At 37.1% G+C, this 18117-nt stretch overlaps 1 protein-coding gene across 1 annotated transcript; it reads right to left on the bottom strand.

Moving 5' to 3' along the window:
* Positions 1-10358: 10358 nt before the first annotated feature.
* On the bottom strand, positions 10359-17909 carry LOC119804525 (odorant-binding protein-like). Its single transcript, XM_038315916.1, has 5 exons — positions 17853-17909; positions 17297-17436; positions 16315-16388; positions 14601-14729; positions 10359-10411 (listed from the first exon to the last, which is right to left on the bottom strand). Exons 1-5 carry the CDS (start codon positions 17907-17909, stop codon positions 10359-10361), a joined length of 453 nt encoding a protein of 150 aa, XP_038171844.1.
* Between the last annotated feature and the right edge of the window lie 208 nt (positions 17910-18117).

Raw genomic sequence — 18117 nt, 5'->3', positions numbered from 1 at the left:
TGAAGAAAAAAAAACATATGATCATCTCATTAGATGCTGAAAAAGCATTTGACAAAATTCAACACCCCTTTATTATAAAGGTCTTCAAGAGATTAGGGATACAAGGATCATTCCTAAATGTAATAAAGGCTATTTGCAGCAAGCCGACAGCTAACATCAAATTAAATGGAGAGAAACTCAAGGCCATCCCACTAAATTCAGGAACACAGCAAGGCTGTCTACTCTCTCCTTATCTCTTCAATATAGTGCTTGAAGTTCTAGCAATAGCAAAAGACAACATAAGGGGATCAAGAGGATTCAAATTGCTAAGGAAGAAATTAAACTTTCATTATTTGCAGATAATATGATAGTGTACATAAGCGACCCCAAAAACTCCAGCAAAGAACTCCTAGAGCTGATAAACTCCTTTAGAAACATGGCAGGATACAAGATCAACTCCAAAAAATCAGATGTCCTCCTATACACAAAGTATAAGGAAGCAGAGAGGGAAATCAGAGAAGCATCACCTTTCACGATATCCACAAATAGCATAAAATACCTTGGGGTAACTCTAATCAAGGAAGTGAAGGATTTATTTGACAAGAACTTTAAGTCTTTGAAGAAAGAAATTGAAGAGGATACCGGAAAATGGAAGGATCTCCCTTGCTCATGGATTAGGAGGATCAACATAGTAAAAATGGCAATTCTACCAAAAGCAATCTATAGATTCAATGCAATCCCCATCAAGGTCCCCACAAAATTCTTCACAAATCTTGAGAGGACAATAATCAACTTTATATGGAAAAGCAAGAAACCCAGGATAGCCAAAACAATCTTATACTATAAAGGAATTTCTGGAGGCATTATCATCCCTGACTTCAAACTCTATTACAGAGCTACAGTATTGAAAACAGCTTGGTATTGGCATAAAAACAGAGAAGTTGACCAAGGGAATCGTATAGAAGACCCGGATCTTAAATGCAAACCTACGAACACCTGATTTTTGATAAAGGAGCCAAAAGTACACAATGGAAGAAAGAGAGCATTTTCAACAAATGGTGTTGGCATAACTGGATTTCAACCTGTAGAAGAATGAAAGTAGATCCATATCTATCACCATGCATGAAACTCAAGTCCAAATGGATTAAAGACCTCAATATTAATCTGAACACACTGATCCTGATAGAGGAGAAAGTGGGAAGTACTCTGCAACATATGAGCACAGGAGACCATTTCCTACCTATAACCCCAGTAGCACAGACATTAAGGGCAACATTGAATAAATGGGATCTCCTGAAGCTGAGCAGCTTCTGTAAAGCAAAGGACACTGTCACTAAGACACAAAGGCACCCTATTGACTGGGAAAAGATCTTCACCAACCCTGCAACTGACAAAGGTCTGATCTCTAAAATATATAAGGAACTCAAGAGACTAGACTTCAAAATGCTAATTAACCCATTAACAAATGGGGCTCTGAACTGAACAGAGAATTCTGAACAGAAGTCCAAATGGCCAAAAGACACTTAAGGTCATGCTCAACCTACTTAGTGATCAGGGAAATGCAAATCAAAACAACTTTGAGATACCAGCTTACACCTGTCAGATTGGCTAAAATCAAAAACACCAATGATAGCCTTTGCTGGAGAGGTTGTGGGATAAGGGGTACACTCATCCATTGCTGGTGGGAATGAACACTGGTGCAACCACTTGGGAAAGCAGTGTGGCAGTTTCTCAGGAAATTCAGGATTAACCTACCCCAGGACCCAGCAATTCCACACTTGGGAATTTACCCAAGAGATGCCCAATCATACTATAAAAGCATTTGTTCAACTATGTTCATAGCAGCGTTATTTGTAATAGCTAGAACCTGGAAACAACCTAGATGGCCTTCAGTGGAAGAATGGATGAAGAAACTGTGGAATATATACATATTAGGATACTACTCAGCGATAAAAACAATGCCATCTTGAATTTTGCATACAAATGGATGGAAATAGAAAGCACTATTCTGAGTGAGATAATCCAGACCCAAAAAGATGAACATGGGATGTTCTCACTCATAATTGGTTTCTAGCCATAAATAAAGGACATTGAGCCTATAATTCATGATCCTTGAGAAGATAATAAGAAGGTGAACCCAAAGAAAAACATATAGTTATCCTCCTGGATATTGGAACTAGACAAGATTGCCAAGCAAAAATTGGGAACTTGGGGGTGGGGTGGGATGGGAGCAAGGGGAGATGGGGAGAGAAAAGCGTGAAGGGGAGGATGAGGAGAGCATGGGGAAATGGGATGGTTGGGTTATAGGAAGGGTGGATATGGGAGCAGGGAAGCATATATCCTAATTATGGGAGCCATCTTAGGGTTGTTAAGAGACTTGACTCTATAGGTGTTCCCAGGTATCCAGGGAGATGCCTCCAGCTAGTTCCTTGGGCAGCTGAAGAGAGGGAGCTGGAAAAGGCCAGATCCTATAGTCATACTTGCATATCACCATAGAACCTTCACCTGGTGATTGATGGAGATATAGAAAGAGCCCCACATTGGAGCACAGGACTGAGCTCCTAAGGTCCTGAGGAGGAGCAGAAGAGGGAGAACATGAGCAAGGAAGTCTGGACTGCGAGGGGTGTTCCCATCCACTGAGATGGTGGGGCTGATCTATTCGGAGCTTATCAAGGCCTGATGGACTGGGACTGAAAAAGCATGGGATAAAACCGGACTCTCTGAACATGGCAGACAATGAGGGCTGCTGAGAAGCCAAGGACAATGACACTGGATTGGGATCCTACTATGAGTACTGGCTTTGGGGGGGCCTGGCCTGTTTGCATGCTCACCTTCCTGGACCTGGATGGAGGGGGGAAGAAATTGGACTTCCCTCAGGGCAGGGAACCCTTACTTCTCTTTGGGCAGCAGAGTGGGGGGAGTGGAGTGGGGAAGGGAAGGTAAATGGGAGGTGGGGAGTAGGTGGAAATTTTTAATAAAAATAAATTTAAAAAAAGAAGGGAAAGAAAAGGCAAGTGAAAAATTTAGTATGTAGTATCCTGATTTCACAGGAGAGGGGAGAATTCATTTAAAAAGAAATGGTGATTTATATGTGATTCATGGTGAAGAGGATATGATGCATAAGTCCATTCCTCCTGTCATCTCTGCTGACATTAAAACATGGTTGAATAGACAGGAAAGATTTTGTTTTTGACAGTGCATGAATGTAAAATTAAATATAACAAGATAGAGTATGGAGAATGGATTGTGCATGGGAAGTTCCTTTTTAGAAATCACTAACACCTTGTAAGTTGGATTCTATAGGAGCATTGTCAAAAGGAAATGATGACATTCTGTGTCATATATGAAAATTTATATTGAGAGTTTTCAAGGAATATACTGAAAAATCAACATGCTTGTACAATATCTGTGACAAATAATAGCCCGCAATCATAAATACAATAAGATCTTTCAAATTACAAGCACATTCTCTTGATGGAATATTCCTCAATATAAAAATATTAGCACTTCTGAATTAAGTAAAATCCTTCATATTGTTTTAAAATAAAAATATTTGGAGAAAGCAGAAGTCCACTGGAATAGGTACAGGGGAGTAACTGCTGAGCCAGTAAGTGAGAGCCAGAGACTGATGAGGGTCCACGCATGAATTTGGGACCTTCAAGGGAGTAAGTAGACCTAAGCCAGGACCTCTGTAGCTCTGGGTATGAGTCTAGAACCTCCAAGAAACTAGACCTGAGCCAGGATCTCTACCGGTCTGGGTGAGAATCTGTACCTCTGAGGGAGTAGGCAGGAACCAGATATCTCTGCAGGTCCAGTCATGAGTCTGGGAGCTCAGAGAGAGTAAGCCTGAGTCAGGACATTTGTGGGTTCAGGTGTTGGTCTGGGGCTTCAAATGGAATAGGCAGGAACCAGAAACCTCTATGGGTCCACGTGTGAGTTGGAACCTCTGAGGGAGTAACCCTCAGCCAGGTCCTCTGTAGTTCTGGGTGAACCTGAGCCTGGGAACTCTGAGGGAGAAGTCTGGAGCCAGAGACCTTTGCTGCACCAACTCCAAGCCAATTACCTCTGCAGGAGGTGTGACAGACCAGGATTTACAGAAACAGGTAGGTCAGTAACCTAGGCCAAAGTAGGCCTGAGACAGTGAACTCCAAGTAAGTGGAGAAAAGCACAGGAATGCTGAGCAATCTCCAGGAACACAGAGTGACCAAAGGGTAACTAAAACTGTGGCACTAACTGTAACAGGAGAAACAACCATCTGAGCCTTGGATTTACTGGAAACTAGAAGATTAATCAACAGAATCACTGATAGCACCAAACATACCTATTAGAGGAAAACATGAGTAAAAAAGGTAAGAACACATGCAACACCAAAAAGAGCAGCAAAAGCTTACTAAAACCTAAAAACCCTAAAACTGTAAGACTTGAACAACCAAATATAGATGAAGCAGAAGAAAATCACCTAAAATAACTTTAAAAGAATGTTTCAAACTCATAAAGAATAAATGAGAAATTCCCTCAAAGAAATGGAGGAAAAGGCAAACAAAAACTTGGAAGACGTCAACAAATCCCTTAAAGAAAACCAAGAAAAAGCAATCAAACATATGAAAGAAATTATTCAAGACTTGAAAAATAAACTAGAGAAAATAAAGAAAACATAAGCCAAGGGAATCATTATCAAACAATCAGGAAACACAAACACAAGCATGAATGGCAGAATACAAGAGATGGAATAGAGAATCTCAAGCACTGAAGATAAAATAAAGCAAATAGACTGATCAGTAAAAGAAAACATTAAATTTAACAAAAGCATAACCCAAAATATTCAGGAAAAATGGGACACCATGAAAAGGCCAAACATAAGAATAATAGGTATAGAAGGAGAAGAAGTTCAACTCAAAAGCACAGAAAATATATTTAACAAACTCATAGAAGAAAACTTTTCCAGCCCAAAGCATGCCTATGAAGATACAAGAAGCTTACAGAATACCAAATAGACTGCATCAAAAACGTTCCCTTACCATATAATAATCAAAACACTAAACATACAGAATAAAGAAAGAATATTAAGAGCTGTAAATGAAAAAAGCCAAGTAACATAAAAAGGTAGACCTACCAGAATTATACCTGAATTTTCATCGGAGAAAATAAAAGCCAGAACGTCATGGTCAAGTGTTATGCAGACATTAAGGGACAATGGATGCTAGCCCAGACTACTAACACAGCAAAACTTTCAATCACCATAGAAAGACAAAAAACTATATTCCATGACAAAACCAGATTTACCCAATACTTAGTCACAAACCCAGCCATACACAAATTACTAGAAGTAAAACTCCAACCCAAGGAACATGGCTTCACCAAGAAAAACACAGACAATTGATGGACTCATAGCAGTAAATTACAAAGAAGGAAAAACACACAAATTAACATCACCAATGATAAAAACTAAATTAATAGGAGATAGCAATCACTGGTCATTAATATCCCTTAATATAAATGGACTCAACTAACCTATAAAAAGGCACAGGCTAATTGATTTGATACAAAAACAGAATCCATTCTTCTGCATATAAGAAACACATATCAACCTCAAAGACAGACATTGTCTCAGAGTAAAGGGTTTGGGAAATTTTTCCAATGAAATGGACCTAAAAATAAGCAGGTGCAGCTATCCTCATATATAGCAAAATAAACTACAAGCTAAAATCAATCAAAAGAGACAAAGAAGGGTATTTTATATTAGTCACAGGAAAAATCTTTCAAGACGAAATCTCAATACTGAACATCTATGCTCCAAATACAAGGGCAACCTCATATGTAAAAGAAGCACTTATAAAGTATAAATCATACATTAAATCCCACACACTAATAGTGGGAGACTTCAACACTCCCCTCTCACCACTGGGCATGTCAGTCAGACAAAAAACGAACAGAGAAATAATGGAACTAACAGATGGTACGACTTAAATGGACTTAACAGACATCTATAAAATATTCTATCCAAACAGAAGAGAATATACCTTCTTCTCGCCACCTCATGGAACCTTCTCAAAAATTGTCCACATACTCGGTAACAAAACAAACCTCAACAAATACAAAAAATTGGAATAACCCAATGTATCTTATCAGATCACCATGGTTTAAAACTAGAATTCCACAGCAAAACTAATTTTAAAAAGCCCACAAAAAACATGGAAATTAAAAAATACTCATTTGAATCCTCAATGGTTTAAGGAAGAAATAAAGGGAGAAAATAAAGACTTTCTAAAATTCAAGGAAAATAACTGCACAACAGTCCCAAATTTATGGGATATAATGAAAGCATTGTTAAGAAGAAAGTTCATTGCACTAAATGCCTACATAAAGAAGCTGGAAAAACCCCACCCTAGTTAATGAACACAACATTTGGAAAATTTAGAATAAAAAGAACCAAACTTACCTAAGAAAACTGGTGTGAGAGAATGGTCTGTATTCTGACAATTATATTTTGAATAAACACTGATTTCCCAGTAGCCAGGCATGAAGTATAGGCAGGACAAGTGGGTAATGAGAAAAGGAGAATTCTGGGAAGGAGGAAGCCCATTCCTCTGCAGTCGTTGCCCAGCCACAGAAGAAGCAAGATGTGACTGACTCACTGAAAAAGGTACCAAGCCATGTGGGTAGGAAAGACAAGAATAATGGGTTAATATAAGTTATAAGAGTTAGTAAGAAGCCTGAACTAATGGGCCAATCAGTTTATAACCAATGTAGACCTCTGTGTGATTTCTTTGGGACTTAACAACTGTGGGAACTGGGCATGACAGAAAACCTTAGATGGCAGGAAATAATCAAATTGAGAGCTGAAATCAACGAAATAGCAGCAAAGGAAACAACACAAATAATCAATGAGACAGAAAGGTGGTTCTTCGAGAAAAATCAACAAAATAAACAAACCTTTATCCAAACTAACCAAAAGGCAGAGAGACAATATCCAAATTAAAAAAAATAATTGGAATAAAAAGGGGGCATAAAAACATATATTGAAGAAATACAGAGAATCATAAAGTCATATTTCAAAAACCTATACTCTTAAAAAAACTTAAAGGTAATGGACAACTTTCTGGATAAATATCACTTAGCAAAATTAAATCAAGATGAGACAACAAATTAAACAGACCTATAATGGCTGAAGAAAAGAAACAGTAATTAAATGTCTCCCAACCAAAAAAGCCCAGGACCAGTTGGTTTCAACTCAGAATTCTACAAGATTTTCAAAGAACAACTAATACCAATACTCCTCAAATAATTCCACACAATTGAAGCTGAAGGAAATTTGCAAAACTCTTTTTATGAGGCTACAAATACCATGATACTGAAACCACAGAAAGGCATTACTAAGAAAAAGAATTACAGACCTATCTCATTCATGAACATTGATTCTAAAATACTCAATGAAATACTGAAGAATTGAATCCAAGAACACATCAGAACAATCATCCAACATGATCAAGTTGGTTACATACTAGAGATGCAAGGATGGTTCAACATATGAAAATCCGTCAAAGTAACCCACCATATAAACAAAGTGAAAAATTAAAACCACATTATTATTTTATTAGATGCCATAACAGCTTTTGAAAAAATATAACATCCCTTCATTATAAAGGTCTTGGAGAGCTCAGTGATACAAGGAACATACCTAAATATAATGAATGCAATATACAGCAAGCCAACAGGCAACATCAAACTAAATGGAGAGAAACTCCCAGTGATCCCACTGAAATCAGAAACAAGACAAGGTGGTCCACTCTCTCCATATCTATTCAATATAGTTCTTGATGTCCTAGCTAGAGCAATAACACACCAAAAGGAGATGAAGTGGATATAAATCAGAAAAGAAGAAGTCAAACTCTCTCACTGCTGAAGCCATCCCAAAAATTCTACCAGGGAACTACCACAACTCATAAACACTTTCAGTTATGTAGCAGAATACAAGATCAACTCAAACAAAATCAGTAGCTCTCCTGTACACAGATGATGAAAGGGCTGGTAAAGAAATCAGAGAAACAACACCCTTCACAATCACCACCAATAGCATAAAATATCTCAGAGTAACTTTAACCAAATGAGTATAATATTTGTATGACAAGAACTTTAAATCTTTGAAGAAAGAAATCAAAGAAGACACCAGAAAGTGTAATTATCTCCCATGCTCTTGGGTAGGTAGAATTAACGTAGTAAAAATGGCAGTCTCACCAAAAGCAATCTACATATTCAACGCAATGCCCATTAAAATTCCAGCAAAATTCTCCATAGACCTTGCAAGAACGGCACTGACATTCATATGGAAAATTAAAAAACTCAGGATAGACAAAACATTCCTGTACAATAAAACAACTTTGGGAAGCATCACAATCCCTGACTTCAAACATTACTATAGAGATACAGTACAGAAAGCAGCCTGGTATTGGCATAAGAACAGACAGGTGGACCAATGGAACTGAAACAAAGACCTGGATATTAATCCACACACCTTAGAAAACCTGATTTTTAACAAAGAAGCAAAAAAAAAAATCAAATGAAAAAAGATAGCTTATTTAACAAATGGTGCTGGCATACTGGGTATCAACATCTAGAAGAATAAAAATAGGCTCATATCTATCAACATGAATAAAACTCAAATCCAAATGGATCAAAGACCTCAACATAAAGCCAGTCACACTGAACCTTATAGAAGAGAAAGTGGGATGTACACTTGAACACATTGGTACAGGAGACCACTTCCTAAACATAACCTCAGCAGCACAGACACTGAGAGAAACAGTTAATAAATGGCACCTACTGAAACTGAACAGCTTCTGAACACGGACAGAAAGACAAAATGACAGCCTACAGCACGTGAAAAGATCTTCACTTAGCCCACATCAGAGGTCTGATCTCCAAAATATACAAAGAACTGAAAAAAAATTGGTCATCAAAGAACAAATAATCCAATAAAAAACTGAATACAGACCTAAACAGAGAACTTGCAACATAGGAATCTAAAATGGCTGAAAGATTCTTAAGGAAATGGTCAATATCCTTATTCATCAGAGAAAGCGAAATCAAAACAACCCTTAGATTCCATGTTTCACCTGTAAGAATGGCCAAAACCAAAATCACTGATGACAACTTCTGTTGGAGAGGTTGTGGGGTAAAGGGAACACTTTTGCATTGCTGGTGGGAATGTAAGCTGGTTCAGCCCATGGATATCAGTGTGGCTATTTCTCAGAAAATTAGGAAACAACCTTCCTCAAGACCCAGTAATACCACTTTTGGATATATATCCAAAGGATGCTCAATCATGCCACAAGGACATGTGCTCAACTATGTTTATAGCAGGATTTTTGTCATAGCCAGAACCTGGAAACAATCTAAATGTCCTTAGACTGAAGAGTGGATAAGGAAAATGTACATTATAAAATGTAGTGCTACACAGCAGAAAAATACATCTTGAATTTTGCAGGAAAATTAATGGTGCTAGAAAACATCATTTTGATTGAGTTAACACAGAAACAGAAAAACAATTATCACATGTACCCACTCATAAATGGTTTTTAAACATAAAGAAAAGAAACCTAGCATACAAATCACAATCCCAGAGAACTTAGACAACAATGAGGACCCTAACAGAGACATGTATAGATCTAATCTACATGGGAAGTAGAAAAAGACAAGATCTCCTGAGTAAATTGGGAGCATGGGGAACTTGGGGGAGGGTTGATGGGGAGGGGAGAGGCAGGAAGAGGGGCAGAGAAAAATGTAGAGCTTAAGAATAACCAATGAAACAATGTTTTTTAAATAAATAAATATTCTATCCTTCATTTCTATCACTGTAAGACTTTCTGTTTTAAGAGACACATAATATCCCATTTCAAAATTTCCATAATTTTGAATTCATGTTTTCCCTGGTGGCATTCTTATCTCTAATTTTTTATGTAGTAAGAACAAATCCATTCAAATATCAATATGGTTAGGCACAGCTTCTGTTTCTACGTTTCTACTCACCTACAGAAGGTTATTATTTAGGATAATATCTGAAAAAGAACATAAGTAGGGTAAATAGTGACATGAATATTCTCATAAGAATATGAGAGCAGTTCCCCAAGGCTTAATGCTGGAAATAGCAACTGAAAGATAGCATATGACTAATATATAATCTGAATCAGGGATCTTACTGAGTAGGTAGATTATAGATAGCTAAGAGAGAGAGAGAGAGAGAGAGAGAGAGAGAGAGAGAGAGAGAGAGAGAGAGAGAGAGAGAGAGAGACAGAGGATAGACAGATAAACTCTGCAAGTATATATTAAAAAAGATTACCTGTAGCCAGAACATCTCGAATGTTTTCTGGTGGAATGTTCTTTTACTCAGCAAATTCTTCAAGGTTTTCATATTGTTTGGGAGTCAAAGATTGACCTTTTCCCACAATGCATGAAAGACAATGTCAGAGACATGTCCAGTAGAATTCTGCAGAATTAACATTGTGATGGAGGAATGTCTATGTGTTACTTTTATTATTAATAAAGATACTGTCTTGGCCCTTTAAGAGACAGAAAATTAGGTAGGCGGAATAGACAGAACAGAATTGTGGGAAAAAGGAAGCAGAGTTGGGGAGAGGCTTTAGGCAGTCACCATAGTGAGTCTCCATGCTTCTCCTCTCCTAGATGGACGCAGGTTAAGATCTCTCCTGGTAAGCCACTCCTCGTGGTGCTATATAAATTACTAAATATGGGTTAAAGCAAGATATGAAAATCAACCAATAAAAAGCTACAGATAACGGGCCAGGGGCCAGACAGTATTTAAATAAATACAGTTTCTATGTAATTATTTTGGGTAAAGCTAGCCGGGTGGTAGGACACAGTCCGCTGTTCCTTCTACAGATTGGCGCTCCTATGTGGTGACTAAATCCACTTAAAAACATGAGAGGGCTTTAAATAAAGGAGAGAGAGAGTTTAACACAGCTTTTTGCTGTTTGCCTGGACGTGCCATAGAGGGATTTCCTGTTTCGGCAATAGCGGCAGAGAAAAAGCTGAGTCATTTTAAAACGGGGCTTCCTGGTGCTGTGCTGCCAGTACAAACTCTGGCTATAAAGCATTTCAGTGGCTTTTATGGGCCTGGATATTTGTGTTCCCACATGGGATAGAAAGGAGAGTGCACTGAGACCATGCCAATGGCTCCCTGCTCCCTGCCTGCACCTGAGCAGATGGCGAAATCAGGCTTAGGTGAGCGGGAGAACATGGCGGATTTCTGCCGCCATACAGAGAGATGCTTTCAGACTGCGCAGTGCTCTGTGTCTCAGATTTGGCTGTAACTTGGATAAAAAGAGTTTCTGTGCTGCACGCTCAGTCTCAGAATTAAACTGCTGATTGCGGCTCCAATGTGGACTGCTATGTGCCTGGAACTGTGTGCGGCTCAGGGGCACCAAATGACTGAGGCAGGAGAGGCTTTGGCTCTGCTCGCCATGCTGAACTGTGCTGATCTCAGGCAGGATCTATTGTAATTACCATGATAACAGCGCAGTTAAGGTTTAGACTGGGCTGAAAACAGGCAGTACCATATTACCTCTACATGGCGCAACTTAAGTTTTTATGAAATGCTCAACCTTTTAGAAAGTGCCCCTGGATAGTAAAAAATTACAGATTCACAATAAGACAGATTCAGACAAAAAAGACTTTTAAATGGGTCACAATGTTGGATGACTGTACGTAGGCTTGAGAGAAAAAAAAGTAAATATATAGAAAATAAAGTTAATGCCTTAAAAAAGGGTAAAGTCTTTAAAGAGACAAAATAAAGTAAAGTGATAGAGTAAAACTAAGCCACGTAAAAATTAAAATTCACAGAGAGTCTGGATTATGTATTTTATTGTGTTTTCTTTAAAATTTTTGACTGTAAAGGAGCTAAATACAGAGAGACATTTCATTATATGGGCTGCCAGGCTAGACCAGAATGGACATCTTAAAGGTATGACTTCAGGATTCGGATCTAATAACATGATGCTTTAAAAAAAGAGTTTCTTCTTTTGTTTTCACAGAGGACGATACTCTGTGGATTGCTTCTATCCCAATATGGTATGATAGACCACGCCCTCCTGAAAGGTTGCTGTGAACACCCTCAAAAAATTACTTCGCTCAACTGCCGACTGAGATGAACCTAGCAGACAGGTTATACAATGAAAGACCTAAATAACAACGCCCCCATTGAGCAGGAAGCAGTTTGGAGAGAAAAAACTGCGCCCATATTCCCAAATATTGTTTATAAATATTCTTTTACATTTAAAGGGGGATATGATATAGATATGAATAATTTGTATTGGTATGGATTTTAAGGTCAATTTGTTATATGTATATGTATTTCTGATCTTGATTAAGGTATTGTGATTGTGTAGTTCATTTAAAAATGTAATGTATAATTAGGAATTATAGGTTGCTAATGGATAATCATTGATAATAGTTAAGCTTGTAGTCATGTTATTAGACTTTCTAGATATGTAGAGATATATTTCAGTTAGATAGACATTCTTCATATCTTTCAAAGACTACAGAACATGGCATTTAATGTTTTAATAACTTAGGGTTTTTCATGACAATGAGACATATCTGCTCCTGGCAGCACCAATCTACTTCAAGAGGAGAATGGGCATCGAAGAGGCTCCTTATGGAGTTTGATAGCCATTTGGGCAAGAAACTGCTCTTGCCTGGACTGTTGCATAAACTGGACACAAAGAACCCACAGAGAGAGGACTGCTGAACTTGCCTAAATGTGAGATGGTGTAGTGAGGAGCTATGGGCAGGCCTGCTTTTCATCCTGCCCGGCTCCCGCATGGTTAGTTTTACACCCGAAATAATTACATGGAAACTGTATTCTTTTAAATACTGCCTGGCCCATTATTTTCAGCCTCTTATTCACATCTTGACTAACCCATATCTAATAATCTGTGTAGCACCACAAAGTGGTGTCTTACCGGGAAAGATTCAGCATGTCTGAACGGCTGGCTCCATCGCATCTCTCTCCCTGACCAGAGGCATGGCAGTCTGACTAACTTAGGAGAGGCATGGCATCTGACTGAGCCATCTACCTCACTTCCTTCTTCCTGTTCTGTCTACTCCGCCCACCTAAGGGGCGGTCTATCAAATGGGCCAGGAAGTTTCTTTATTAGCCAATGAAATCAACTCAAACAGAAGACTCTCCCACATCAAGATGGTCCTTCGGGGTTCCTGATTCGTGAAAGAGTCTGCGAGACGTTCTGCAAGACACAGCAGAAAGTGACTGAACTGTCTTTGGAATTTCCTGCTTCATGGAAATGTCTGCTGGACACTATGGGCCTGAAGGCCAAAGATGGATGCCCCAATGGTACAGAGGAACTTTAGGTGACTGTCCAGAGTTTAAAAGTTACTTATTTCTTGTTTACTTAGGTAGTATTATATCCTTCTGGAGTCTTTGATGGAGTTAAAGAATAAATAAGTAGTTATAGTTTTCCTTAGTTATGATAAAAGATAAAATAGATTTAAATATTATAACTGTAATTCTTGCTGGATAACTGTTATGCTATATGTAATTTAATATGTTAAAATGAAAGCCTTTCTTTTTTAAACAGAAAAAGGGGAAATGATGGAGGAATGTCTATGTGTTACTTTCATTATTAATAAAGATACTGCCTTGGCCCTTTAAGAGACAGAAAATTAGGTAGGCGGGATAGACAGAACAGAATTGTGGGAAAAAGGAAGCAGAGTTGGGGAGAGGCTTCAGGCAGTCGCCATAGTGAGTTTCCATGCTTCTCCTCTCTGAGATGGACGCAGGTTAAGATCTCTCCTGGTAAGCCACCCCTCATGATGCTATATAAATTACTAAATATGGGATAAAGCAAGATATGAAAATCAACCAATAAAAAGCTACAGATAACGGGCCAGGGGCCAGAGAGTATTTAAATAAATACAGTTTCTATGTAATTATTTTGGGTAAAGCTAGCCAGGTGGCGGGACACAGCCCGCCGTTCCTTCTACAACATTGCTTCTTTAGTGTCCCTCCATCATGCACAGTGGAAAAATGTCAACTACTCCAATTTTCTCTACCCTGGGTGGGGCAATACAGACAATAACAAATTTTCCCCAAGTTTCATGGACACATTTAATAAAGTTTATATGGTTGTATGACATCACTTTTCAGTGTTTCATGATGCATCAAAAAATAAAAACTTCTCTAGAGAATTCACTCATCTCAATCCTAGCCACTTACAAAAACATAACACAAGAGAACCATGAAAGCCTATCAATGGAACCTTTACATTTCTCCTAAGTCTACACTCTAGAGTTCTTGTTTTAATTTAGTACAAATTTGATCAAATGACATTCAAAATGATCAGAACTTTTCGAAAATAATATTTATTTTATTCTTTATATTGAGGAAACATGAACATCAGCCATAGTTTTCAGTGATCATGATATTTGAATTACAATTTATTTATTATAAATTAGATCCACAAACAATCAGATTGTTATTTGGTGGACAGAAATATGGAAATAACATGATACTGTCTTTGGACAATGAAATTGACTTAATCTTTATTTGCATGGTAATACTTTTGTTACTGTTCCAGAGAACCATATACCATTCTTACCAACAACTAAAATCAAGTATTTTTGTTTTTGTTTTTGGCTGGCTCTATCCACATTTTCACTGGTAAAGACTATGTTCTCTGGTGTTGCATGCACATGTTTCAATATATTGTCTCCTTGATCTATAATAATGGAAATAATTAAAAACTCAGTGTCACTCATTTTTCGGGTTTGTTTGATGTCACCTGTTGACTAAACATTAATATTGACCCCAATTGTAGAAATCATCTCTGATTCACTATCAGATGACACGTGTGTGCAAAGATATTTCTATAGTCATTCATTTTACATGTCCCATCATAATATAGTGACCAATCTTTTCTACTCTTTAAACCTGATAGTCCTAAGTACAGACACTTTCCCTTTTCTTTGAATTCCTAGTGACAAGATCTGTGGGATCACTCTGTTAGGTATTCCTTTCCCTTTCAACCAGATACAAAAGGTCACTTGTCAATGTCCTAAATGTGTAAATCTTTGAAGTTAAGCCAGGTGGTGGTGGTGCACACCTTTAATCCCAGTACTCAAGAGTCAGAGGCAGGCAGATATCTGTGAGTTTGAGGCCAGCCTGGTCTAAAAGAGCTACCTCCAGGACAGGCTCTAAAGCTACCTGGTCTCACAAAAAATGGTGTCATACCATGGTAATATTTGGTAAATAAATGGATACATATGCAAAAAGATACTGTGCTAATTAGAAATATACACAAAAGTTTTCATCTTGTGAGATTATTGATGGAAAATATGTAAGAATGAATATTTTAAGTTTTCTAGACACTCATATTCTGGGTTAGTGTCTGTCTCTCTGTATGTGAGAAATTCTATGTGTGTATACCTCTGTGTGAGGGGTGTGAGTGTGTTTGTGTGTATGTGTATGCTTGTGTGTGTATGTGTGTGTGTATGTTTGTGTTTGATATTTCCACTTATTGACACTGATTAAATGATAAAAGCTTTTTAAAGGAAAAATAAAAGGATGTTAGGATCTAGTCATGTTCTATTATTGGACTGCTTTTTAATATCCATGTAAAGCTACACTTGCTATAGGTATATTACTTCTCTTCATTTAGGATCAACAAAATTTATACTGTTTATATTTCAGTTGAATAATGTTGCTATTATTTTAGCAATTTTTACAAAATTAAAATAGTAAGTCTGAAATCATTAAACAGAATTTCCCCTGCTTTTGAAAATTAAAGTTTATGATCCAATGGTCCAAATGTTATGATCTCTACAAAATATGAGAAAAAAGAACTTTAAAATAATACCATTAATTTAAATTTTTCATGAATCTCGGATGATAGATAATGCCTGTAATATAAGTACTTTTTGCCTGAGGCATAAAGTTTGCAAAGATGTTTGAGACCCATTAGTGTGTGACAGGCCTGTCCAATAACAAACCAAGATACTGTATGAAAGAAAAGACACCAAATATTATCTAGCAATAAATTTTAATGCAATAAACTATTTGGAGATCTTTTGTTAGCATTACTCACATCTTCAGGTAATGTTGTTCTTCTCCATGTAAACTTCAGATGACCTACAATGTAATCTGACTTTCTAACATATCTAACTTGGTTGGAAGGAATGCTAAATTTCCAAGTAACCAAAAATTGTTCCATGTTTATGTACCTATGGGTGGCTGAAGTGTCAGGATGAATGTGCTCACCCACACACAATAATTTTGTTCATAGAGGAAGCTCCCAGATTCCATACTTAACTGGACTCTGTAGTTGCCTTCTTCTTGTCTATATGCAATGATTTGGGTCTTTGAGCATTGGCTATTTGTACTAAAAATCAAAGAGAGAAATCATTGTTTATTGTTTATAACATTTGAATTCATATTAAAGATCTTCAAGTGTTATAATTAGCTTGATAATTTAGTATCTCTGAACAGTGATCAAAGCTATAAGGGATGGGTCTCTGCTTATCTCACTTTTCATAATACTTGTTTAGAAAAATATCATCCTGTTTGTAATCAAACATAAATTATTTTATTTGTGGCAATTTTCTCAAGTGCTATGAAGACTCTGATGGCTTCCTTGTCCAAATTTCACTATTCACTGAGTATGATTTTCAATATGTTAATTCTCTTGTTCTAGTTCAACAGTAGTATGTGCACAAGATTGTTGAATATATTTTAAATGCTTTTATGTCTAATCTAAAACTACAACTGTGGCTAGAAAATAGAAATGATTCTAAGTATATTAAGCTCTTAGTGTTATGCACTCTTTCATTGAGCATAGTCATCGAATGTCAGAGAGACAATCTTTGAAACTAAAACATCAGAGACATGAATTTAAAAATAAGATTTATCTGACGTATTTGTGGATCATGTATTTATGGCATCAATGCTTGAATAAAATAACATGTATGGTTTTCCCAATTGCTTACACATACCTTTCAACTTACTATAAATGAAATTTGTACAGACTCTTGGACCTTATAACATCATAAAATTCAATAACAAGCCTCCAACCACAAGAATTTCTCAGGAAATACTCATGGAATTGGCGACAATGTCTAATTTCTGTGTGGTGTCCAGACTTAACCCATTGTGGAATAACATAATCACATTTCTGAAGATGAGGCTTTCCATTTCTTGACAGAAAAAGAACATATGCCTGTAAGCTTAACAACATAAAATCCTTGAAATGTAAATAGTCTGTTCAGTTTACATTGTTGACAATTTGTTTACTTGACATAAAATGTGACTTCCATTTTACTACATGCCTCAGTACAAGTAATTTCATGAACATAGAGTCTCAGGGGTTCTTCTGCCTCTATCTTATCCACATTATCGGCAACAATGGTAATGTTAACCCACTTTCCTTCAAGCTGAAAAAACAACAAAGCCTATTGGAATGTGAGTTGGTATTGAATCTGTGATCCAAGTCCTTTGAAATACATAAAATAACTAGAAACATAAATCAGTAATATTTTGTTTATTAGTTAAAAATATGCTTCTAGGGTGTGGAATAACACAGGGTAATACAATGATTCAATTTACATAGCATTTTGTACCTAGGACCTTTTAGAACTACTCATGTTCTGGCCTCTTAAGCTCTGAAATTAAACCCATAGTTTCCTTATTTCATTTTAGAAAAATCTGATTGAAAAGGTGTGCATGAATAAAAGTCAGAAAGGTTATTGGATGAATATAGATTTGCATGGACAAACTGAATGACACATCACATCCACACAAATATGCTGTTGAAGAACATCAAACCTGTGTGCAGACCAAATAAATTTACCTCAGCATGATCATGAGCCAGACCAAATGCCAAAGCCAGCAGCAGAAACTTTACCATGGTGATGGCTGTCTTTGCTCTTCTGCAGAAGCTAAAAGTAGGATATTGGTTGTGAAGGAACTGAACTGACAAATCTTGATATACTTCCAGTTAGAGGTAGTTTCATACTATCAACCAATGGTTCTACACCACAACAACCTGCATCTGTCCAGTATTTCCTCATACTCTGCTAAATGTATAAAATCTCATATCCCTAACCTGATACAAT

This window comes from Arvicola amphibius, chromosome X (genome assembly GCF_903992535.2).
Source record: "Arvicola amphibius chromosome X, mArvAmp1.2, whole genome shotgun sequence".
NCBI lineage: Eukaryota > Metazoa > Chordata > Mammalia > Rodentia > Cricetidae > Arvicola > Arvicola amphibius.
Note: the sequence above shows the minus strand (reverse complement) of the source record. Positions and strands in the feature narration are given on the sequence as shown.